Genomic DNA, 24,656 nt, shown 5'->3' with positions numbered 1-24,656 from the left:
GAGAATGAAAGAATGAATGAATGAACGAAGATAGTTAAGTCTGTGAAAGCTGATGAGATAACCAAAGGAGAAAATGGAGAGAAGGACAGAACACTGGAGCAATACCCACCTTTAGTGGGTAGTAAGAAAGAAGCTAGTGAAGGAAACAGAATGAACAATCAAAGAGGTAGGAAGAAAACATCTAGGATTATACAGTAAAGTAACCCAAAAGAAGAGAAAAATTTAAGAAGGTACAGGTGGTCAACAGCATCAAACACTACAAACAGGTCAAAGAAGGTGAGAACTAAGACAAGACCACTGATTTAGAGGCGGTCACTGGTGGTCTTGATATTGCTAATGCTGAGTTTACTCCCACCTCACTCTTCTCAGCACTCAGAGACCATATTCCTCAGCTATTGAGGCAAATTAGGGCTTACAAAATAACCAAAGGTATGAAACTTACCTGTGCTAACCTCTTTTTTCCATGATTAAAAAATTAAAAAACAGGATATACAAAAGAAAATAAAATCCCACCATCCAGATATAATGTTATTTCACTATTTCCTTTGTTTTTTTATGTTTATATTTGTACAAAATTGATATTATATTGAATTCTATATCCTAATTAAACAATTTCTTAATTATACTTAAATTTAGTCGGCCCAAGTTAGCTTTCTCATTCTAAATCAATAAATTAGCATTGTAATTTATAAATAGAAAAAAGAAAAAAATGTTATAGAATTAAATGTGCCTGCTTGGCTGTGTGCACAATGGTTTTTCTGCCATATAGTACTAAAATTACCTCTTAATTTGTATCAATAAAATTATTTGTGCTAAACAGTAGCACCCCACCCTATATATCTTGACTCATTTAGGTTAGAGTTTATTCTTTTCATGCTCTGGAGCTTGGCTGCTAAAACAGGTTATGCACTAAATATAGAAACATCTATAGCAGCTGCAGGATTTTTTCCCAGTTTTGTTTTGTTTTGTTTTTTAATAATCTCTTCAGTCAAAATTAAATACACTGACTTAAAAATAATTTAATAAGTCTAAATTACAACATTATGCATGCTTGTCTGACCATTTGTTATATCTAGAAAAATAGTGTGAACTAGAGTTTTCAACCCTCTTCTGAGATGTTCTTTTTTCAGTCAGAGTATGTTTCAGTGGAAAAAATTAAAAATAGAAGGAATACAATATTTCTAAAAGTAAGAATTACTAGGTCAAAGGATGTGAACATTTTTAAGGCTTTTGATACATATTGCCAAACTGAATCCAGAAAGGCTGTGTTAAATTTACACTTCCTTCAACATATGAGCTTCATTTTCCTATACTCTTGCCAACACTAGGTATTCTTAATCTTTGCCAACCTAATAGATGAAAATAACATCTTATTTATTTAATCATGTTTATAACAATACTGAAAATAAATATTTCTTCCTATTTATTGATTTTTCTTTTTTATGAATCGATTATTCATGTTCTTTTACCTATTTTTCTAGTGGGCATTTGCTTTTAAACTATTGATTTATAAGAGCTCTTTATATATTCATGATATTAATCATTTGTTATAAATATTTCCCCCTTCTAATTTATCTTTTATGGTTTTTGACATAAGAAGTTTTTAATTTTACACAGTCATATAAATTAATCTTTATTTCTTCCTTGAAATTATATTTAGAAAATTCTTTCCCACACTCATACTTTATAAATTATTCACTCAAAGTTCTTTCTAATATGGTTACAGTGGAATAATACTGATAGCAGTGAGATGATTTATTTCTACCATCTAATTCACATTAACTGATTCTAACTCCCTAAAACTTATAATTACAATTTCAATAGTGGTCAATAGGAAACACAGGTTTAAAAATTAAGTTCTAGACTTTTCTTACTCCAATTTTAGCTGTTTAGACAATTTTTAAAAACCAGAGTTTAGAAAATTCATTCCAAGTTCCCTTTAACCCATGTGAAACACAGATCTCTTGCTAGTTATCACCCACCTCTCAAAAACCTGTTAGGGATCCTTATGATGGGACAGGACTGAATGAAGCGCCTCCTAACTGGGTCCCATCGTATTTTCTTCTTACCTGTTACCACAATTATCAGCAATAAGTCAGACACATACAACACATGGCAAATAATACATAGTTACTGTAGTTATAAAGACAGAAAAACAGGAAACAAAACAATACTTGAATACAGAAAGAAGTGATGTAAAGTAGCATTTAACCCTGTTTTGAAAGTCAAAACAAAATTAAATTAATATATAAGCAGTGATGAAGGTTTTCAACTCGTCCCCAAAAGAATACAAACAATTATGTGCACCATTTTCCGGAATTCTGGTTCAACGGAACATGCATTCAGTAATCACCAATGCCATCTTGTGGCAAAAATTCACCAGGAGTTTTACAAACAGATTAGAAACTATGAGATTTTTAAAAGTCAGCAAATGTCAAAAAAGGACTAAAATTAATTTGGCATAATGTAGGCTCCTGTTCTCTTCCAGGTTTGGTATTCTTTTATCAGTTATATGGTTAAGAGGATAAAGCAATGGGCACCATTCTTTAAATATGAAGTAACCTGACCTTGCTATAATTAAAGTTTTATGGTAGCAACCAAATAAAACAAACATTTAATATCTTGGCACCTCCACTGCAGGGTAGGAATAAAGGAAATTCATCTGCTTTCCCAGGAAGCAAATTAGCTCCACATTAACCCGTATTAAAACCTGTTTTCTTAGAAGAAAAATGCAAAGCATTATAGAACTGTTAAATGGGATAATTTTGGCCCTTCCCAAAGTTTTGATAGTTTCCAAAGACAGCTCTTATTGGCAATAAAAACAATTAACATTTGTATAGAGTTTAAAGTTTACAAAGAGCTTCCACACATATTACCTCATCTGATCCTCACAACAATCCTATATGGATTCAACAGTCATTTCATTAAGCACCTGCTATGCGGTGAGCCCTAGGCTAGACTCTGGGGTAGCGAATGAAGGATATGACTCCTACCCTCAGGAGCTCACGGTCTTGTGAGGAAGGCAGATGTCTAAACAAATAATTACATTACAGTGAAGTAATTGCTATTACATGGGCTAGGAAAACACTTTGCGGAAAATACTATCATCTTAATTTTACAAGTAAGGAAGCTAAAGGAAAATTAAGTGACTTAATGCCAGAGCCAGCATTCAAGCCTGGGCCATCTGACCGTAAAACCTGCCTTTTTTCCACTACATCACACTTACTCTGTCTCAAATTCCTTAGAAAGCATATAGTTTTTGGTTTGGGCAATTGGAAACATATTTAGATGTTCATCAGCAAGATCTAGTTTGTTTACATAGAGATACACAATGAAATGGCATTACCTGCACACGTGTACTTAACATCGTGAAGAAGACAGACTCGTGGGTAAGGGGAAAAATTATTTTGCAAAAAGGTTTATCTTTTTAATCCTCTAAGTCTTTTAAATCAGTAGTTTCCAAATATTAGTCTACAGAACACTGCTAGGCTAAGGTGAAGATTCACCAGTCCAACACAAAATGAGCAAAATATGCACAAAGCAATGACTTTTTTAAAAAGCTAAGATGTTCCATTTAAAGGCCTGTCCTTTTTTCAGAGATTAGAAACCTTTTGTTATTAAGTATTCTTTATTTTATGAGATGAAAGTGATAGGAAATGGTAGTTGGTTTTGTTTTTTAATATTCTTTCTTGGAAAAATAGAAAATGTGCAAGCCTATATGTATCCCCCAAATATACATACTTTTAAATTTAAGGTTTATGACATCCAAAAGTCTGGAGAACCACAGCTTTAAATCAATACAATATTGTTGATGACTCATGAGTCCAACATTGTAAATGACACTGTCAAAGGATACATAAGATGTATAAGAAACTTCCCTTGCCCTCAAGAAGCTTATATTCTAATTTGGGAGACAAGACAGACACATAAACAATTAGATTGCAATACAAGACAGAATATAACAAGTGATTAGCTTAACATTTGACATTTTTATGTATCAAAAGCATTAAAATGTACATACCCTTTGACCCAGCTATTCCACTTCTAGGAATTTATTCCTAAAGAAACAATCATAGATGCATGGCAAGATGTATGGACAAAGATCCTCACTATGATATTATTTATAACGGTAAAAAATTAGAAACACTTTCAATGTCCAATGATAGGGAGATTAAGTAAGTATGCTAAATAAACATACTTAAATACATTCACATTCTACGCACTACTAAAAAGTATATACAGTCATGCGTTGAATACATTCACATTCTATGCACTACTAAAAAGTATATACAGTCATGCGTCGCTTAACGACAGGGATACATTCTGAGAAATGCATTGTTAGGCAATTTCGTCATCATGCGAACATCATAGAGTGTACTGAAGGGGAATGAAATGTGCCACCCCAAAATGTGTCTCTTTAACACGAGGATTATTTTACGCTGATTATTTTTAAAAGACAAAGTTTTTCTTGCTACCCTCGCCTTAACTGCCTAAAAGAATTCAGATAAAAAAACGTGCCTCAGGAAGCAAGCTATCACCTTAGCATAACACGAACTAGGTGGTTGACAGGCAGGAACCTAGAAAAGCCTGTTTGTTGGGCTCCCCTCTGAGTTCTTCTGTTTCTGTGTGGCCAAACAAACACTTGTCCAAACATTTGCTCCGTTTCACCTACCTGTGAATTTCCTTCCTTCCCTTTGAAGTCCCTGACTCTCCCCACCCCCAACATCTTCTTTTGTCTTTAGCTGAGGATGGTATTTAAGGTGAGCGCTTCAGCCATTTTGGTGAGTTACTCAGTTTTCCTGGGTTTCTCCCAAATATACATGTTATTAAACTTTCATTTACTTTTCTCCCATTGTCTCATGTCAATTTAATTCTTAGACCAGCCAGAAGAACCTTGAAAGGTAGACAAAAATTTCTTCCTCCCCTATAGTACTTACAGAAAACTAGATGGTATAGCCTACTACACACCTATGCTATTTGGTACTAATCTTTATGGGACCACCATGGCGTACGTGGTCTATCATTGACCGAAACGTCATTATGCGGTGCATGACTGTACAAGAATATTTACCAACGTGAGAAAACATTCACAGTATATTGCAAATAAAAAATACAAAGTACAAAATAGTACTAGAGTATGAGACCACATTAATAAAGAAAAGGTTTTGTATATATTCATGAAAAATACAGTAAGGATATACATCAAATTTGAATTATGGTTATCTTTGGGTGGTTATTATGAGTGATTTTTGTTTTTTTCTCCTTAGTGCTGGTCTTTACTTTCCAAGCTTTCTCATTGAATACACATTACTTTTGGACTGGAAGAAAAAGAATACCATATTACTTTAATTTTTTTTAAAGATATGATTAAAAAATACCGTAAAGAAACATACCAAAGTGTTAACAGTGGTTATGACTGGGGTTCAGGGTTATTACCCTTTTTATTTTATCCAAAAATTCTATGACATATATTATTTTATAATGGAAAAATATAAAACAAATTTAGAATAACACTGAGGGAATAACATTGAAAATTACTGAACCAAAGTTGTAATCAAAAATCCTTTTTGACGTTTTCTCAGAGCCCTGTCAAACATCTTTGGCCTGTTTATGTCTCAGCAGCCAATATAAGTGTGTCATTGGCATAGGCGAATGTTGACTCTACAGAGGTTATTCACACAAGGTGGTCACTGACTTCAGAACCCATGTTTTCTTTCTTTACCCAAAGAGCAGAAAAAAAGAGAAACCAGCAACATAGCAAATACATGTCTTTCCAATTTCATGTAAATATATTCCTGGCCTGAAATTTTGTTCATTGAAGCTTAATTTTTATATATTTGAACTGCCAATCTTCACGTGATTGCTTCTACTCTTCAAAACAAAAACAAAGGGCCAGCCCCGTGGCTTGGCGGTTAAGTGCGCGCGCTCCACTGCTAGCGGCCCGGTTCGGATCCCGGGCGCGCACCGACGCACCGCTTCTCCGGCCATGCTGAGGCCACGTCCCACATACAGCAACTAGAAGGATGTGCAGCTATGACATACAACTATCTACTGGGGCTTTGGGGGAAAAAAAAGAAAAAGAAAAAAAAACAAAAACAAAAAACAATTTCTTCAACCATTTCATCATTTTTTTTCTAGCTTTTTAAATTTTTCTCCTTTTTATTAAATTTATTTCACTACAAATATGACATAGCCATTGACTGAATTGAGATGACGAACTGAGCACACTACAAGCAAGCTCCCCTTCCCCCCAAGCCCCACAAATAACACAAAAGCCATTTTTTAAAAAATCCATAATCAAAAGAAAGCAAGAAATGTCCTTAGTGGACTAAAACTATGAGGAATCACTGAAAGATGAAGAGCTGACAGAATCAGCTTAAAAAGGAAATCAGGGGCTGGCCCCGTGGCGTAGCGGTTAAGTGCACGCGCTCTGCTGCTGGCGGCCCAGGTTCAGATCCCGGGTGCACACCGATGCACTGCATGTCAGGCCGTGTTGTGGCGGCGTCCCATATAAAGTGGAGGAAGATGGGCACAGATGTTAGCCCAGGGCCGGTCTTCCTCAGCCAAAAAGAGGAGGATTGGCATAGATGTTAGCTCAGGGCTGATCTTCCCCACAAAAAAAAAAAAAAAGGAAATCACAGTCCTATAGGCCCAGAGTAGAGGGCTATTGCAAGTGCTTGGAGCAGCCCTCAGAGTAAACTAAGCCCAGAGGTGAAAGATAGCAAGTAGAACTGAAACAATTTACAGAATTTGCAACATGACTGGCTACCGGGTAGCCCAGAAGCTATAAAGCAGGTCAACCTTTCCCACCTATTTTCCTCTCTGGATCAACCATTATAGAATAGAGGTAGTTGCTCCCAGATGGGAGCACTGGCATCAAACAAAAAAGGTGTCACTCCCAAGGTAGGAACAATGAGTTTAAACACTTGGGATCTGTAGGCCAGCCCCGTGGCTTAGTGGTTAAGTGCGCGCGCTCAGCTACTGGTGGCCCGGGGTTCGGATCCCGGGCACGCACCGACGTACCACTTCTCCAGCCATGCTGAGGCTGCATCCCACGTACAGCAACTAGAAAGATGTGCACCTATGACATACAACTATCTACTGGGGCTTTGGGGAAAAAAAAAAGGAGGAGGATTGGCAACAGATGTTAGCTCAGAGCCGGTCTTCCTCAGCAAAAAGAGGAGGATTAGCATGGATGTTAGCTCAAGGCTGATCTTCCTCACACACACACAAAAAACACACTTGGGATCTGAGACAAGAGAGCCCTGGGTGGATATTAACCCCCAGGCAGAAGAGGGGACACACTAAAGAAGACTGGCAATTGGTACACTACATCTCATTGTACATTCCATCTCTACCCACAATCAGTGGAGACCCGCTGCAACAAACAGATGTTACACTCACAGGAAGGCTAACAAGGACTCTCAAATAAAGATGAAAGAGCGCAAAACCAAGATTCAAACATGAAAAAGAGGCATTGGTGTGACAAACAGAAGAACTTACACCCAAAGAAAGAGTTACCAAACTAAATAGAATAGGACCTTAGATTAAGTACAATTAATATCTGCAGAGATATGCAAGAGAGTAATATATTTAAAAAAAAAGAAATCAATTGGAACTCTTAGAAATTAAATTTTGATCACTGAACTAAAAAACCTAATTAAGAACTGAAAAAATACAGTTAAAGAGCAAATTAAATTAGTAATCTGAAAGATAGAGCCAAGAAGCTCACCAGAACACAATACAGAAGGAAAAAGAAGTGGAAAGCATTTTAAAAAGTTAGGATATAAAAGAGAACTGAGAAATCTCTATCAAAATTCCAACTGCCTTTTTTTGCAGAAATGGACAAGCTAATCCTAAACTTCATATGGAAATGCAAGGAACCCAGAAAACCAAAACCACCTTGAGAAAGAACTAAATTGGAAGACTCACATTTTCTGATTTCAAAACATACTACAAAAATACAGTGTTCAAAACAGTGTAGTAGTGGCAAAAGGATGGACAATGGAATAGAACTGAGAGTCCACAAGTAAACCCAAATATCTATGGTTAACTTTTGACAAGGGTGACAAGACTACTCAATGGGGAAAGAATAGTCTTTTCAACAGATGGTGCTGAGACAACTGGATATACTTTTAAACCTAGAACTCTATATCTAGTCAAACTCTCACTGAAATGTGAGAGTGAAATTAAAACATTTTTGAATGTACAAGGACACAAAAATTTTGCTTACCTCAGACTTCTGGTGAAAGAATTACTCAAAGACATATATGTGGAATAGAAAAAAATTAACCAGAGAATAAAAAACAAGGTACAAGAAAAGAGTAAGCAGAGAAATCAATAAAGCCTTTAAGTTTAAAAAAGTGCTAATTAGAAAAAAAAACACACAAAAGCTTACAACATTCAAAACTACAATTTCAGATGATATCAACAGGAATAACTGTGAGGGTAAGAAGAGGAGTTGGGAGAAGGGAAAGGTGATGAATGGCAAAGTCTCTGTCTTATTCAGAAGAAAGACATAGAAAGTGATTAATATAGATATCGATGGAAAATATAAATTTAAGTACTGCATAAAAAATTTAAGAATATTTGATGGCTTCACTCCAAACATTTACGGCAGATATAATACCTATTCTACACAAACGCTTTCAGGGAATAGAGAAACTCATTTATGAGACTAATAGAACTCTATATCAAAATCTGATAAAGACATTAAAAATAATTATAGGTCAATTTCCCTTATAAATATAGGCACAAAAATTCTAAACAAAATATTACCAAATCAAATCAAAGTTATATAAAAAGGATAATACATCATGACCAATTGAAATTCATTCCAAGAATGTAAGGCTGATTTAACATTCAAAAATCAGTATAATTCACCACATAACAGAATAAGGAGAAAAACCATATGATCATCTCAATAAATGCAGAAAAAGCATTTGACAAAATTCAACAGCAAGCCAACTGGGAAAAAAAGAAACTTATGCTCACATAAAAACCTGTACACAAATGTTCATAGGAGCTTCATTCATAATAGCCAAAACCTGGAAACAACCTTCCAACAAATGAATGGTTAAACAAACTGTGGTACATCCATACCATGGCATACTACACAGTATCAATGAACTACTGACATGTGCAACAACTTATGGCTCTCAAGGGAATTATGCTGAATAAAAAAAGCCATTGTCAAAAGGTTACATACTGTATTATTCAATTTACATAACATTCTTGAAATGGCAAAATTATAGAGATGGAGAACAGATTAGTGGTTGCCAGGAGGTTGCCAGGGGAAGTGGCTGTGGCTAAAAAAGGGTAACATGAGGAAGCTTTGTGATAGATCTGTTCTGTATCTTGACTAGGTGGTCACACAAATCTACACATGTAATAAAATTGCATAGAATTAAATATAAACACACACACACACACACACATACAAATGAGGGTATGTAAAACTAATGAAATCTGAGGAAGGTCAGTGGATGGTATCAACGTCAATTTCCTGGTTGTATTATTGTATAACAGTAATAAGATGTTGTCACTCGGAGAAAATGGATGAAGAGTATATAGATCTCTCTGTACTATTTCTTACAATTGCATGTGAATCTACAATACCTCAAAATAAAAAGTATGAAAAATTAAATAGATAAAAACCAAAATGCAGAAAAAACTGATTATACTGACATGGGGCAGATTACGTTCAAAGTGATATATGTGACAGGCCGGCCCTGTGGCTTGGTGGTTAAGTGCGCTCGCTGCTATGCTGGCGGCCCGGGTTCGGATCCCGGGTGCGCATCGAGGCACCACTTCTCCGTTCATCCTGAGGCCGAGTCCCACATGCAGCAACTGGAAGGATGTGCAGCTATGACACACAACTATCCACTGGGGCTTTGGGGGGAAAAAATAAAATAAATAAAATCTTCAAAGTGATATATGTGAAACAATTATAAATATTTTAATAATGAGAACTATTGATAGAGAACACGATATAAAAATTCTGATTTAGGTGGCTAAGCCATGTGGTATTGGCCTACTGCTTTATACAACGCAGTATCTATAAAGAACTTCAAAAGAGAAGCAAATTAATACTGTATTCAGAATCACTGCGTTGATTCTGAATCAATACAGTTGTGCAGACTGCTTACTGCATAAGAGCTCCAGGCCAAGTGGCTAGGTAGAGGCTAAAATCCAGCCTGCACTCTACTCCTCAATGCACCTATAGGACTACGTCTACCGGAAAGAGGCATTTTTTAAAAATTTGCACAATGGCACACTTTGGGCCAGCAGTGACCCACTTGCTAAGTAAATGGTTTTCTTTTAAACACAGGAAAAATAACATTTATTGAGTATCTACTCTATTCCTAGCACTTATATATACTCATTTTTAAATTCTGTCTTTTGCCTTTCAAAACAAGAAGATCTGAACCCATATTTTAGTTCTGTTGCGCTGCTTGGGTATAGAGTATTCCTTAGAAAGCTTCAGTTCTGTCTCAAATCCTTTTTGAAACAAAGTGGTATATAAATTAATAGAAACTAAAATATGAATTACAGTGCAATGGACTGTGTTATGGTTTAATTAGTCATAGCATTATATATATATATGTTTGTGCATGTGCGTGTATGAAAACAACTGCACTTTAATATCAACACTGTTCCAAGAACTCATTTAATCCTCACCACAACTCTATGAGATAGATGCTATTATGATTTCCAATTTATAGACGAGGAAACTAAGACACAGTGAGATTAAGTAATTTGCCCAAGCTCACTTAGCTAAGCAAATGAAAAATCTGGGATTCAAACCCATGTGGTCTGGATCCAAATCACTCTTAACCACTCCACAATAATGTTCTTTGTCACAATTCGACACCTGAAAAAGTGTGCCTAATAGAGGCACTTGATAAATAGTTAGTAAATGAATGAATGAATGAATACTAAGGCAGTGATTCTCATACCTCTGGTTGAGGTACACTCTCCCAATACCCCCCCCCACTTGCTCTCCTTTCTCAAGATTTTGGTTTTATGCCCTATTATACCACCATATTGCTATAAAAATCATAGTAAATCATTGTAACTAACGGAATAACTGTAATATTTCCATCTCTTAGGTTTTTAGGAGTCAAAAAAAGAACAACTGTGCTGGCAACTAGAACATACACTCTGATTCTTTTAAGGGCCTTCAAGCTAGGGTGTGAGCAGCTGTTGACTACTTACTGGCTTCTACTGTACTTCCCTAACACACACACAGGAAATGTATCTGTAGGGAGTTACAACACTGAGGCAAAAGCAGCTATTTGCAGCAGCTATAACTTATCAGGGACATTATATCTTCTGTTTTCAATCACATTCCATAGTTTATTTATTTATTCATTCACTTATTTATTTTAAACATTCTATTTTCATACACACATCTCTGTTTATAACCCAACTCAAATATTTTTGGCACTAAAAGAAGAATAAACAGTAAATGAATGAAAATTGCTGGTTCTCGCCTTCTCTGTTGCTTGCCATTTCTGTTGTTCATTAAAACATGTTCATTTCCCCTGCCATGCTTCATTTTTCTGTTTTATTTCACTTTAATCTCTTATTTTTTCTGACATTTGTAGCAAAAAGTAGGCCTATTATAGACTTTTCAAATCTTAAGCTGCTCTTTGTCATTTGGTTTATATTATTAGTGATAGTTATAGTAATTCAAGTATTACTTTACTGAAAAAATAGCCTTGTTGGTTGAAAAGTTTTGTCTTTGGGGGAGAGAGGGAGCACAGGAGGAGTTGTATCAGGCTCAAACTGTTCCGAAAGGTAGATTTGATATTGAAACCAGTGTTCATAAATTACTGAATTCTAAGCTATACCCGCCTCCCTTAGAAACAGTAAAACCAAAATAGGCTAAAGATTTTACAGATTAAAAATTAATCAAAAAGTATTACAATTCGTAAACCTGTGTTAGATTAAAACATTAAATCTGAATCTAACAAACAAAACTCCTGAGAACTGTTCTGATTTTAAAATAGCATCATCACATTCTTAATGTTTATGAATGGCTGCTGAGACTTTAAAATTTTTAAATAAACTCCACCCTCTTGGACCAGTTTAATCTTCTGATAGGAAGAATTAACTATACACCATAAACTATATGTATACTGGATGGTCTCTAAAGCTCTAAAAATTCTACAATTCTCAATGTAATCAGAAATGCTCTAAGAATCTTAGAACTTACCTAGTGCAATGGTTCCTGAGATACTGGACTAGCTGGCTCACTGCAAGCTTATTAAAAATAATAATAATAAAAATAAACACAAAAACAAAAAGAAGATTACCAGGTCCATCCCAGTAGGTCTGGTACATTAACTTTGGTGAGGAATCAGGTTCCACTGAGACTAATAAAATTACTGGCTCTCTTTCCAGAACAATGCACATATACTCACAATTTTACATATGATATAATCCCCTGAAGACCATCCACAGACTCATGAATTGATGGACCCAGGTTAACAAAAAAAACAGAATGTTATAATTGTTTTCAAAAGGATAATTAAATGGAAGAAGGAATAGATTTATTCCATATTCTACCAGAAGGTACAACTGGGAGAAACTCATAAAAATTGCAGCTGAATTTAAGGCAACTCTTCGTGATAATTAGAGCCAACAAATAATCTGACAGCTCTCTCCACAAAGTGATGGGCAGCCCATTCATCTAAGAAGTTAAAGATCTCTTTAAAACAGAGGTTAAAAAAAAAAAAGATTAGAACTATTGAAGAAAGGACTCCCACACTGGGTAGAAGAGAGGGCAAAATGATTTCCAAGGTCTTTTTCAATTTTAACATTTTATGATTCTAGGAAGTTTTATTTTTTTTTTTATTTTTTATTTTTTTAAAAGATTTTATTTATTTATTTTTCCCCCCAAAGCCCCAGTAGATAGTTGTGTGTCACAGCTGCACATCCTTCTAGTTGCTGTATGTGGGACGCGGCCTCAGCATGGCCTGAGAAGCAGCACGTCGGTGCGAGCCCGGGATCCGAACCCGGGTCGCCAGCAGTGGAGCGTGCTCACTTAACCACCAAGCCACGGGGCCGGCCCTCTAGGAAGTTTTAGAAGAGGGGAAAAAGGAAAAGGATAAAAAGTTAATTTAAACATTTTTTTGTTTGTTTGTTTTTTTTTTTTACTGCTTATAGGTTGTTTTCTGTGTTTAAGACTTGGAAAAAAAAAAAAACAACCTTCACTTGTACTCTATGTGTATCTGTGTCAATGTGCCTGTCCTGAAATGTACACTATAGCCAGAGGATCTGTTTTTCTTAATTCAGCATCACCTCCTTCCTTTTTATCTCCAGCAAAACTTCACCTTTTTAAGAAATGAGTATAGAATACAACCTACAACCCTAGAAAATAATCCAATCAGTTTCTTTACTAAGAACTACATATTTGAATCCTAATCATACTGAAATAAAAATTTATAGTAAAAACCACTCAAGAGTCAGACTACCTTATTTGGTCTTTTCTTGCTTCTGGATTTCTTGCACTCTAACTTGTGTACCCAGAGAATAACCTCTTTCCCCAAAAACATCCTTGAGAGAGAGAAAGAGGAAAAAAACCTATGTACTGGGTGAATATAGATGTAGGAGACTAAATATGAAAAACAGATTTGTAAATCAATACATTTTGGCAATGCCTAATGAAGTAAAATTTTGCAAATTCCCTCCTTTAAGGAGCACCAAAGATGGGTAGCTCTTTAGAGACACACAGCCCTCCCTATTTCTGCCAGTGAAACTCAGGAACCAAGCAGAAAGAAATCTACGAGTTAAATGATTGTATCCAGAAATGTCATTTGTTACTGTGGCTACTCATTCTGTTCCTTGATTAAAACCAGAAAAGTAATCAATTTTGAAAGCAAAAACACAGCTGTTCTTTATGAACTCACTTTCCCTTCTCTCAGGTCACCATTTTCTGTTGGCAAATGCAATGTCTTCTAAGAAAATACCTAAACTTGACCAAAAGCAATAAAAACTTGGTTGGACTAAAGCTGGCAAAAAGAAACAAAATATTTACTAAATAACAAATTTTTAATGTCCGATATTTTAAAAACTGCTTTAAAAAGTCTAATATTTAAAAACAAGCTCGGGCCGGCCCGTGGCTTAGTGGTTGGGTGCGTGTGCTCTGCTGCTGGAGGCCCGGGTTCGGATCCCGGGCGCGCACCGACCTCCGGCCATGCTGAGGCCGTGTCCCACATACAGCAACTAGAAGGACGTGCAGCTATGACATACAACTATCTGCTGGGGCTTTGGGGGAAAAAATAAATAAATAAATAAAATTTTTAAAAAAAAACATAATTTAAAAAAAAAATAAAAACAAGCTATTCTGAAAATTTGATAATAATCTTGTTATGTAACAAGCAGAGTCAATAAAAATACCTTAAATACAAAACTAAAAAGTGCCAGATACGAATACTGCCAAATTAGACATGATTTCCAGTAAGACATCTGCATGAAGCATTATACTCAGAAACAACAGCTATTTCTTTACTCAGAAATAAAAATTTCAAAAGATAAGATTTCACAAGAACATTGAAGCATTTTTTCTATAAATGCACAGATAAGTTTTGGACTTAACACACACAAACACACAAACATGATTCAGGAATATGAAATTTCTAATGTGCACTCCAAACTGGGTACTTTAGAGAGAGGTAATATATTTAACTTTAAATATATGTGCATATACAAAACAAAACTTTGAAAAAACCATTCAGGGAGAGAAATAACTTAAAGCTACATCAGGGGCTGGTCCCGTGGCTTAGCAGTTAAGTGCGCGTGCTCTGCTACTGGCGACCCGGGTTCAGATCCTGGGCGTGCACCGACGCACCGCTTCTCTGGCCATGCTGAGGCCATGTCCCACATACAGCAACTAGAAGGATGTGCAACTATGACATACAACTATCTACTGGGGCTTTGGGGAAGGAAAAAAAAAAAAAAAAAAGGAGGAGGATTGGAATGGATGTTAGCTCAGAGCCGGTCTTCCTCAGCAAAAAGAGGAGGATTAGCATGGATGTTAGCTCAGGGCTGATCTTCCTCACCAAAAAAAAAAAAAGCTACATCAGGATTTTTTCGGCTCAATTACGATTTTGTTTTATGTGACACCAAGATGTTTGTGGTTAGTGTTAGTTTGATCAATTACACATCTGATTCAAATTAACTGAGTTGACAGTTTGTTGATGAAACCATATGGCCGGAGCTACTGTGGGTAAGAAGAGAAACAACTCAAAAAAACCACACCATTCAACTCCAAAGACTATTTATGTCATTATTCTTGATAGTCATCATCCTTCTAATTTCACTATCTAGTCTTATAGACAACTCAATGATCACATCTTAGATAAAGCTTGGAGCAAATTCACTGACAGTATCGCAAATATAAAAAGCAAGAGCATGAGATCAGGCTAAATCCTAAATGCAGCAGGAAGCCACTGAAGGATTTTGACCCAGGAAGCAATAATCACAGTCACGCTTTAGGAAGATTAATCTTGTTTCAGTATATAGGAAAAGACTAAAAAAACAAAAATAGGAGGCCTTAAAAATAGTTCAGGGAGGGCCGGCCCCGTGGCTTAGCGGTTGAGTGCGCGCACTCTGCTGCTGGCGGCCCGGGTTCGGATCCCGGGCGTGCACCGACGGACCGCTTCTCCGGCCATGCTGAGGCCGCGTCCCACATACATCAACTAGAAGGATGTGCAGCTATGACATACAACTATCTACTGGGGCTTTGGGGGGAAAAACATAAATAAATAAAATCTTTAAAAAAGAAAAAAAAATAGTTCAGGGAGAATAAACAAAGTGAACCTTAAAAAGTATACAGGCTATTAAAAATTAGGCTGCATTTCAAAATTCTAAATTTATATGTCAGTTTGTGATGTGAAATTCTGAATATATTTTCCCCCTTTATAAACTGTTAACAGGTCCCTAGGTCAGCCCACAAAAGCCTACTCTACCCACCGTAACTATAGTACTGTAGTAACAGTAGTACAAAGTCCACCATTTTAGAACCTTATCTTACTCAAGTCCTCAGGCACATGTGACAAGGTGACCTCTCCCTCCTTCTTGAAACACTTTCTTCTCTTGGCCCCCCTGAAACCAAGCAGTCCTGCTTTTCCTCCTATTTTACTGACCTTCTTTGCTCGCTTCTCCTTTCCTTCTCACCTTCAAGAGTTACAGTCTTCTGTCCTTATTTCTATTTAAACTTCCTCGGTGATATCATCCAGGCCAGTGGCTTTAAACACCACCTGTACGCCAAGAATTCCAAAATTTATATCTTGAGCCTCCACCTCTCCCTTGAGTTTGATTTATATATGAAGATTGCCCACCGTATATCCTCTACTTGGAGGTCAAATAGGCATCTCAAGCTTAACAGAGCTAAAACAGAACTCTTGACTGGTCCCCACAAGCCTGCTTCTTCCAGTCTGTTCCATCTCATTTAATGACACCATCACCCATCCAGCTGCTCAAGACAAAAACTTAGGAGTCATCCTGATTCCTCTCTTTCCTTCATACTTCATAGTGAATCTTGTTAATGCTACTTTCAAAACATCTCATTTTCAATCACTTCTCACCACCTACACCACTGCACCCTAGTCCAAGCCACCACCATTGTTTTAAGAGACTACTGCAATAGTCTTCTAAATGGCCTTTAGCCTTCACTTTTACCATTTCCCCCAACCCATTCTCCATCCAGCAGCTAGAGGGAGCTTTAAAAAATGTAAATCATGTCACATCACTCCCCTGCTTAAAACTGTCCAATAGCTCCCCTTAGAATAAAGAAAGGTCACAAATTCAGTTTTAGACATGTTGAACTTGAGGGGTATGAGGGATGTAAGTGGAGACATGGAGAAAAGCAAGTATATGGCCCTCAAGAGAGATTTGGGCAGAAGTTAGAAAGTGGCCTTACTTATTGGCGTAGGGATGGAAACTGAAAACCATGGATTTGAAAGAGAATACCTAAAATAAGTTGAAAAAAGAAGGGCAGAGGCATAGGATTAAGACTTGAGAACTCCAATACATTAAGGCCTGGTACAAGAGGAAGAGCTGACAAAGAAGACTCAGTATGACAGAAAACCAGAAAACACAAAAAGAAAACCAGCCCCGATGCCAGGGAGGCCAAGAGAAAAGGATGTTTCAAAATGAAGAGAGATCAAATAAGATGGAGATTGAAAAATGTCCACTTGGTTTGACAACACATAGGTCATTTGTGACTTTAGCCAGAGCTACTTCAAAGACATGATGGGGAGGTACGGCAATGAAGACAGCAACTCTAGTTGGCTTGGGTATAAAAGAAAAGGGGGAGATCAAAAGAGATAAAACTTGAGCAAGCTCAAATGTTACAGAAATGATTCGATGGAGAGAAAGAGATTGAAGACACAGGACAGAGAAGTGATGGTAATGTAAATTTTCTGAAAAGGCATGAGGGGATGGAATCAAGGCACAGATGGAAGGATGCTACCACTATTTCTGATAGTATTCAACATTAAATTGTACTTGAAAAAAAAAAGTATTTGGAAAGCCATACAAAAATTGTCTGTGCTAAACTCCTAGGTAAAAAAAAAAATGTATTTAGACTTATGTAATGTAAAATAACCTAAACTCATCTCTCTTGCATGAATAACTATAGACACTGACAATTACCAACTCATTCAATAAACATGTACTAAAACGCTGCTATAAGCTGGGCAGTGTTCTTGTCTCTGTGGAAGATATCGAGAATAAGAGATTATTTTTACCTTTAGGAGCCCATGGTAAGCAGATAAGTTCTGACACAATTGCAGTGCAGTATAATAAGTACTGTGATCCTTTGTATATACAAAGGCACAAAGAAGAGGCACCATAGCATGGACTTTGAAGTCTAACAGATCGGGCCTGAATCCTAACTCTGACATTTACAAGCTATATAAACTCTGAGCAGGTTATGTAGCTTCTCTCTAAGCTTCAGTTCCTCAACACAGAATGGGATGAAAAAGTTACTTACCTCACAAGATTATGAAGAGTGAATAAATTAATGCTTGTAAAATACCTTGAACAGGGTCAGAGACACAGTAACTACTCAGTACAAATAAGCCATCTGTATTAAAAGAGAGAATAGAAAAAAGCCGTATAAAGTATATTCGGGTGGGTCTTAGAAGACAATTGGGAGAATGGCACTCTAGGAAGAAGAAATAGTACATTCAGAATCATGACAGTGTAGTATTGCAGGAAACCCCAAGTTTTTTTTTTTTAAATCTCTCCCTCCCAATCTACCTTGTTCCAAAAACTTAAGGCAACTAACTGCAAATGCTTCTATACAGTAGTCCCCTTTTAGCCATGGTTTCAGTTACCTGCAGTCAACCATAGTCTGAAAATATTAAATGGAAAATTCCAGAAATAAACAATTCATAAGTTTTAAATTGCACGCCGTTCTGCATAGCATGATGAAATCTCACACCACCCCTCTCGGTCCAGCCAGGCAAGTGAATCATTCTTTTGTTGGATCCCCAGCCAGCAACATCATCACGGCTCGATAATCTTCCTTCTGACTTACTGACAGAAGGTCAACAGTAGCCTAACAATACGTCACAATGCCGACATCATTCACCTCACCTCATCTCATCACATAGGCACTGTATCATCTCACATCATCACAAGAAGAAGAGTACAATACAATAAGATATTTTGAGAGAGAGAGAAACCACATTCATATAACTTTTATTACAGTATATTGTTATAGTTGTTCTATTTTATTATTAGTTATTGTTGTTACTCTCTTACTATGCCTAATTTATAAATTAAATTTTATCATAGGTATGTATATATAGAAAAAACATAGTAAATATAGGGTTTGGTACTACCCACGATTTCAGGCATCCACTAGGGGTCTTGGAACATATCCCCCTGTGGATAAGGGAGGAGGACAACTGTATAGCTGAAATATAAAACAAAAGACATTAATGGTGAGGGGCCGGCCCCGTGGCTTAGTGGTTAAGTGAGCGCACTCCGCTACTGGCGGCCCAGGTTCGGATCCCGGGCGTGCACCGACGCACCCCTTGTCCAGCCATGCTGAGGCGGCATCCCACATACAGCAACTAGAAGGATGTGCAACTATGACATACAACTATCTACTGGGGCTTTGGGGAGAAAAAGGGGAAAAAAAGGAGGGGGATTGGCAATAGATGTTAGCTCAGGGCCGGTCTTCCTCAGCAAAAAGAGGAGGATTGGCATGGATGTTAGCTCAGGGCTGATCTTCCCCACCAAAAAAAAAAAAAAAAAAAAAAAAAGACATTAATGGTGAGGTTGGAGAGGTAAAAGGGACAAACAGAAGAGTTAGGGTAAGGAGCAAAAATTGACAAGACTTTGTGACCAACTGGATATGGGTGAGCAAAAGGAAGGAATCTAATGTGATTCCCAGGTTTCGGGCTTGAGTCTCTAAATTGATGAGGTAGCCATTCAATTAGTCAGGATAAGGAGCACAGAAGGAAGAACACATTTGGCAGGAAAGATGATGAAATTGTTTTTGGACATGTTGAAGTTAGCATGTCTAGTAGCCATTGGCAAACAAGCCAGGAAAAGAAGTCTGGGTTGGAGACAGATTTGGGCATTGCCAGAATATTAATGATATCACCCAGGGGAAATATAAGAGTAAGAAGGGAAAAACAAACAGATATACTGTTGGATACCAATATTAAGGGGCAGATAAAGGAAAACTAATGAGAAGTTGAAGAGATAAAAGGATAACTAAGAGCTCTTTAGGAACTGAGACTTTGTCTAATTATTATGTATTCCTAGGCTCTAGTAGAGAAGGTAGTCAAAAGCAAAATCTAAAGAAGTTGGGAAGGATAAAAACTAAGAGATATCTAATGGATTCAGCAATTAAGACATTATTACCTTAGCAAGAGCACTTGAGTAGAACGATGGAGGCAGAAGCAAGACTGCATTAGATTGAAGAGAAAAAAAAAAAGAAGTTAAAATAAACAACAGAGCCTATTCCTCTGAAAGCCTGGCTGTGAAGGAGAGAAGTAAAGGACATCAGCTAGAAAAAAAACCTAAAAGGTTATTCATATGAGAAATTCAGGACAAACAGATGCTACCTGATAAAATAACGGAAAACATAAACAAGTGTTTATAAGTAAAACATTTAAATATAGAACAGTTTTAAGAGAATCTCAAGTTGCTACTAGTGATATGTAATTATTTATATAGTATTAAATAAAACATTATTCACTAAGAAAGAACTAAAAGGAAAGTAAAATATCAAAATATTGATATAGTTGTCTTTAAGTGGAATTACCAGGGATGATTTTCCCCTTGTTTCAAGTTTTCAATATTTTCCAAATTTTAATAAGAGCTTGTATTCCTTTTATAGTGGTGGTGGTAGGAGGTGGAAGACAATAAGCTTTACCAAAGCTAATGCTGGTTCAAGGGCAGAAAAGACTGAAGAGATTCTAACTCAAGGAAGATAGAAAATAGAAAGAGATGAAATACAAGTAGGCAGAGAACAAAAAAGAAATGGAAGGAAAAAATAAAACCAACACATATGAAATCTTCATTGGAAGTAGCACAAGGGAGTACAAACACTGCTGAAAACATAGTAAGGGATATGGACAATAGGACTGAGAAAGGCAAGCACAATATAAATGAACTCTGAAAACCATAAAACTTTGATGAAAGAACCAAAGAAGATCTAAATAAATGGAAAAAACCTCACGTTCAGGGAGTGGAATACTTAACATTATTAAAATGGTAATATTCCCCAAACTGACATACAGATTCAACACAAGCCCTATGAGAATCCCAGCTGAGTTCTATGTACAAACTGACAAGGTGATTCTCAAATTTATATGGAATTGCAAGGTACCCAGAATAGCCAAAACAATCCTGAGAAAGATAAAGTAGAAAGACTCACATTTTCTGACTTCAAAATTTGCTACAAAGCAATGGTAATTGAGATAGTGTGGTATTGGCACATGGATAGATATATAGAGGCATGGAAGAGAATTGAGAGTCCAGAAATAAACCTGTATGTTTACAGTCAATTGATTTTTGACAACAATGCCAAGACTATTCAATGGGGAAAGAACAGCCGTTTCAACAAATGGTGCTGGGACAACAGGACAGCCAGTTGAGATAACCCTATCTCACACCAAACATAAAAACTAACTTAAAATGAATCAAAGACATAAAAGTAAGAGCAAAACTATAAAACTCTTAGGAAAAAACACAGGAGTAAGTCTTCATGACCTTGGATTTGGCAAAGGATTCTTAGATATGACATCAAAAGCAAGAGCAACAAAAGAAGAAAATAGATAAATTGGACTTCATCAAAATTATAAACTCTTGTGCTTCAGAGGACACAATTAAGAACGTGAAAAGATAAGCACAGAATAAGAAAAATATTTGCAAATCATATATCTGATAAGGGATTTGCATCTACACTATATAAAGAGCTCTTACAATTCAATAATAAGGACAAATAATCCAATTAAAAATTGGACAAAGGATCTAATGGACATTTCTCCAAAAAAGACATACAATTAGTCAATAAGCACATGAAAAAGATTCTCGATGACAATTATACCTCAAAAAAGCTGGAAAATAAAGAAAGAAAAATAAATATAAAATTATATATAATTACTAATATATAATTTAATTATATATAAATATAAAAATAAAAGAAAGAAAGAAAAGATGTTTGACATCATTAGTCATCAGGGAAATGCAAATCAAAAACCACAATGAGAAGCCACTTCATACCCACTAAGATGGTTAGAATCAAAAAGTCAGATAAAAACAAGTGTTGGGAAAGATGTGGAGAAATTGGAACTCTCATACACAGCTGGCAGTAATGTAAAATTCCAGCTGCTCTGGAAAAGTCTGGCAGTTCTTCAAATCATTAAACATGGAGCATAGAGTTACCACATGACCCAACAATTCTACTCCTAGGCATATACCTAAGAGAAATGAAAACATATGTACACACAGAAATCTGTACACAAATCTTTATAGCAGCATTATTCATAATAGCCAAAAAATGGAAACAATCTAAATGCCCATCAATGGATAAGTAAGTGGATAAAGAAAATGTGGTATATCCATACAATGGATTATTATTTAGCCATAAAACGGAATGAAGTACTGACACTTGCTTCAACATGGACAAATTTTGAAAACACTATGCAAAGTGAAAGAAAGGAATCACAAAAGACCACATACTAGGGGCTGGCCCCGTGGCTTAGCGGTTAAGTGCACGTGGCTTAGCGGTTAAGTGCACGTGCTCCGCTGCTGGCGGCCCAGGTTTGGATCCCGGGAGCGCACCGACGCACCACTTCTCCGGCCATGCTGAGGCCGTGTCCCACATACAGCAACTAGAAGGATGTGCAACTATGACATACAACTATCTACTGGGGCTTTGGGGGGAAATAAAATAAATAAATAAAATCTTTAAAAAAAAAAAAAAAGACCACATACTATATGATTCCATTCATATGAACAAGTCCATAATAGAGAAACCTATAGAGACAGAAAGTAGGTTAGTGGTTGCTTAGGGCTAGGGGAGGCGGTGAGAGAATGGGAGCAGGAGGATAAAGGAGGGACAGCTAAAAGATATGGGGTTTCTTCTTGAGGTGATGAAACTGTTCTAAAATTGACTATGGTAATAACTGCACATATCTGAATATACTAAAAACCATTAAATTGTATACTTTAAATGGTGAATTGTATGATATGTGAATTACATCTCAATAAAGCTTTTAAAAACATAAATGGAGATGTTAAGAAAAAGTTTAAAAGGATTAACTACTCTTGTGCAAAAGAAAATAAATCAAAAATGGAACTGCAAGATATTTAGAAAATAACTACAACAAGAAGCCTACAACCTACAAGACACAACTAAAGCAGTGTTCAGAAGAAATCTTATAATGTAAACAATTGGAAAGAATGAAAAGAACATTAAGCATCCAACATAAGAAGAGAGAAAAACAACCACAAAATAAATCTAAGGAAAGCTAAAGGAAGAATGTACAACAATGAAAGAAAAAAAATAATAAATAAGAAAAGAGAGATAACAGTAGAACCAATTTTAAAAAATCCAACAGCTGGTTTTCAACAAGAAAAAAGGCAAGTCCTCACACGTACAAGATAAGAAGCCATAATGAGTAAAGTGACAATGTAGTCACAGACAGGAAATTTTTTTTAAATCATAAAAGAATATCTTGCTCAACTTCACACAAATAATTTTGAAAACTTGGATGAAACTGATTATTTTCTAGGGTAATATAAGGTATCAACGCTTCCCCCAAAAGATATAAATCGTAGGCAGTCAAATTATCATAGAAGTAGAGATAACTGTTGAAGGGCTACTCTCCCCACAAGATACTCAAGGTCCAAATGATTTCATGGGCAATTCAACCAAACCTTGCTAGTCATGCAAAATTTCTAGATAAAGCTTAGCAAACAGAACCCAGCAGCATATTTAAAATAATAATACATGATAACAAAGTGAGTTGATTCAGGAATGTAAGGATGATCCAGTAATAGCAAATCTATTAGTACAATTCACCACAATAAGAGATCAAAGGCGAAAAACTGCATAATTCCCATAAAGGCTGAAAAGGCATTTGACAAAATTTACTTCCATATTCAAAAATCTTAACAAAATGGTAACACCTGACTACTTTAACATAATAAAATATGTACACTTCAATTTAAGGTCAGGTCCAATCTGAATAGGAAAACACTAAAAACATCCCATTGAAGTCAGGAATAAGACAAAGATCCACTACTATCTTACTGTTTAATATTTTTGGAAAGTACTAACCAAATCATTTTGACAAAAGAAAGAAATAAGTAAAAAAATTTGAAAGGAGGAGATAAAATTATCTTTATTTGGTATTGATATAATTATTTAATTACAAAACCCTAGAAAAACAACTAGGAAACTATAATAGATAGTATAATTCCAAAGCTGGCTAGGGACAAAATTAATACTCAGCATTCCCATATTCAAACAAGGTAAAAGATATAATAGAAGTAGAAAACCCACTTACAATGGTAACAAAAAAGATAAAATACCAAGGAATAAACATAACAAGAAATGTGAAAGGTTTATATGAAAAAACTTTGAAATGTTATTGAGGGGTGCAAAAGAAGACTTGAACAACAAGAAATGACTACAAACCCCATTCTTGAAAAGAAGACTGAACCTCAAAATCGTCAATTATCTCTAAATCAATCTATAAATTTATTGCAGTACCAATAAAAATACCAACAGGACGGAGGAGGGGAGCTTGATAAACTAATTCTAAGTTTCATGGAAAAATAAGCAAGCAAGAATATACAAGAAAACTCTGGGAAGTAGAATGAAAGAGGACTATAATCAAAGAATGGGGTCGTGAGGTATAAATAGGTAAACTGATCAACGAAACAGAATAAAAGTCCAGTAAGAACCCCAAATTTTATGTCGGAACTAAGTACACCTATAGACAAAATTTCCATACTGCGAAAACTGGGTGGCCACCTGGAAGAAAAGTAAAGTTGGATTCCTACCTCAATACATTACGCAACTTATATTTTGTACGGATAAGTGCATTTAACTTAAAATTATAAGAGTACCAGGAAAAAACACAAGAATTTTCATTTTAATTTTAATTAGA

General features: G+C 36.0%; 1 protein-coding gene across 4 annotated transcripts in view; it reads right to left on the bottom strand.

Moving 5' to 3' along the window:
- The window catches only part of KLHDC10 (kelch domain containing 10), a 57,236-nt gene that overhangs the window by 27,225 nt on the left and 5,355 nt on the right, over positions 1-24,656 (bottom strand). Inside the window, exons 1-2 of one of the 4 annotated variants that reach the window (XM_087430663.1) lie at positions 3,742-3,835; positions 1,983-2,069 (exon numbers count right to left, since the gene is read on the bottom strand). The exons of 2 other annotated variants lie outside the window; for them this stretch is intronic. In XM_087430663.1, coding sequence (XP_087286789.1) covers positions 1,983-2,069; positions 3,742-3,820 — 166 coding nt within the window. In that variant the 5' untranslated portion in view covers positions 3,821-3,835. Of the gene's footprint in view, positions 1-1,982; positions 2,070-3,741; positions 3,836-24,656 lie in introns of those variants that run through there. One more of the 4 variants, XM_004418688.3, reaches the window with a different exon arrangement.

Source organism: Ceratotherium simum, chromosome 1 (genome assembly GCF_057802395.1).
Source record: "Ceratotherium simum simum isolate JZ-2026a chromosome 1, ASM5780239v1, whole genome shotgun sequence".
Classification (NCBI taxonomy): Eukaryota; Metazoa; Chordata; class Mammalia; order Perissodactyla; family Rhinocerotidae; genus Ceratotherium; species Ceratotherium simum.
The sequence above is the reverse complement of the archived record's forward strand: the minus strand, read 5'-3'. Positions and strand labels throughout refer to the sequence as shown.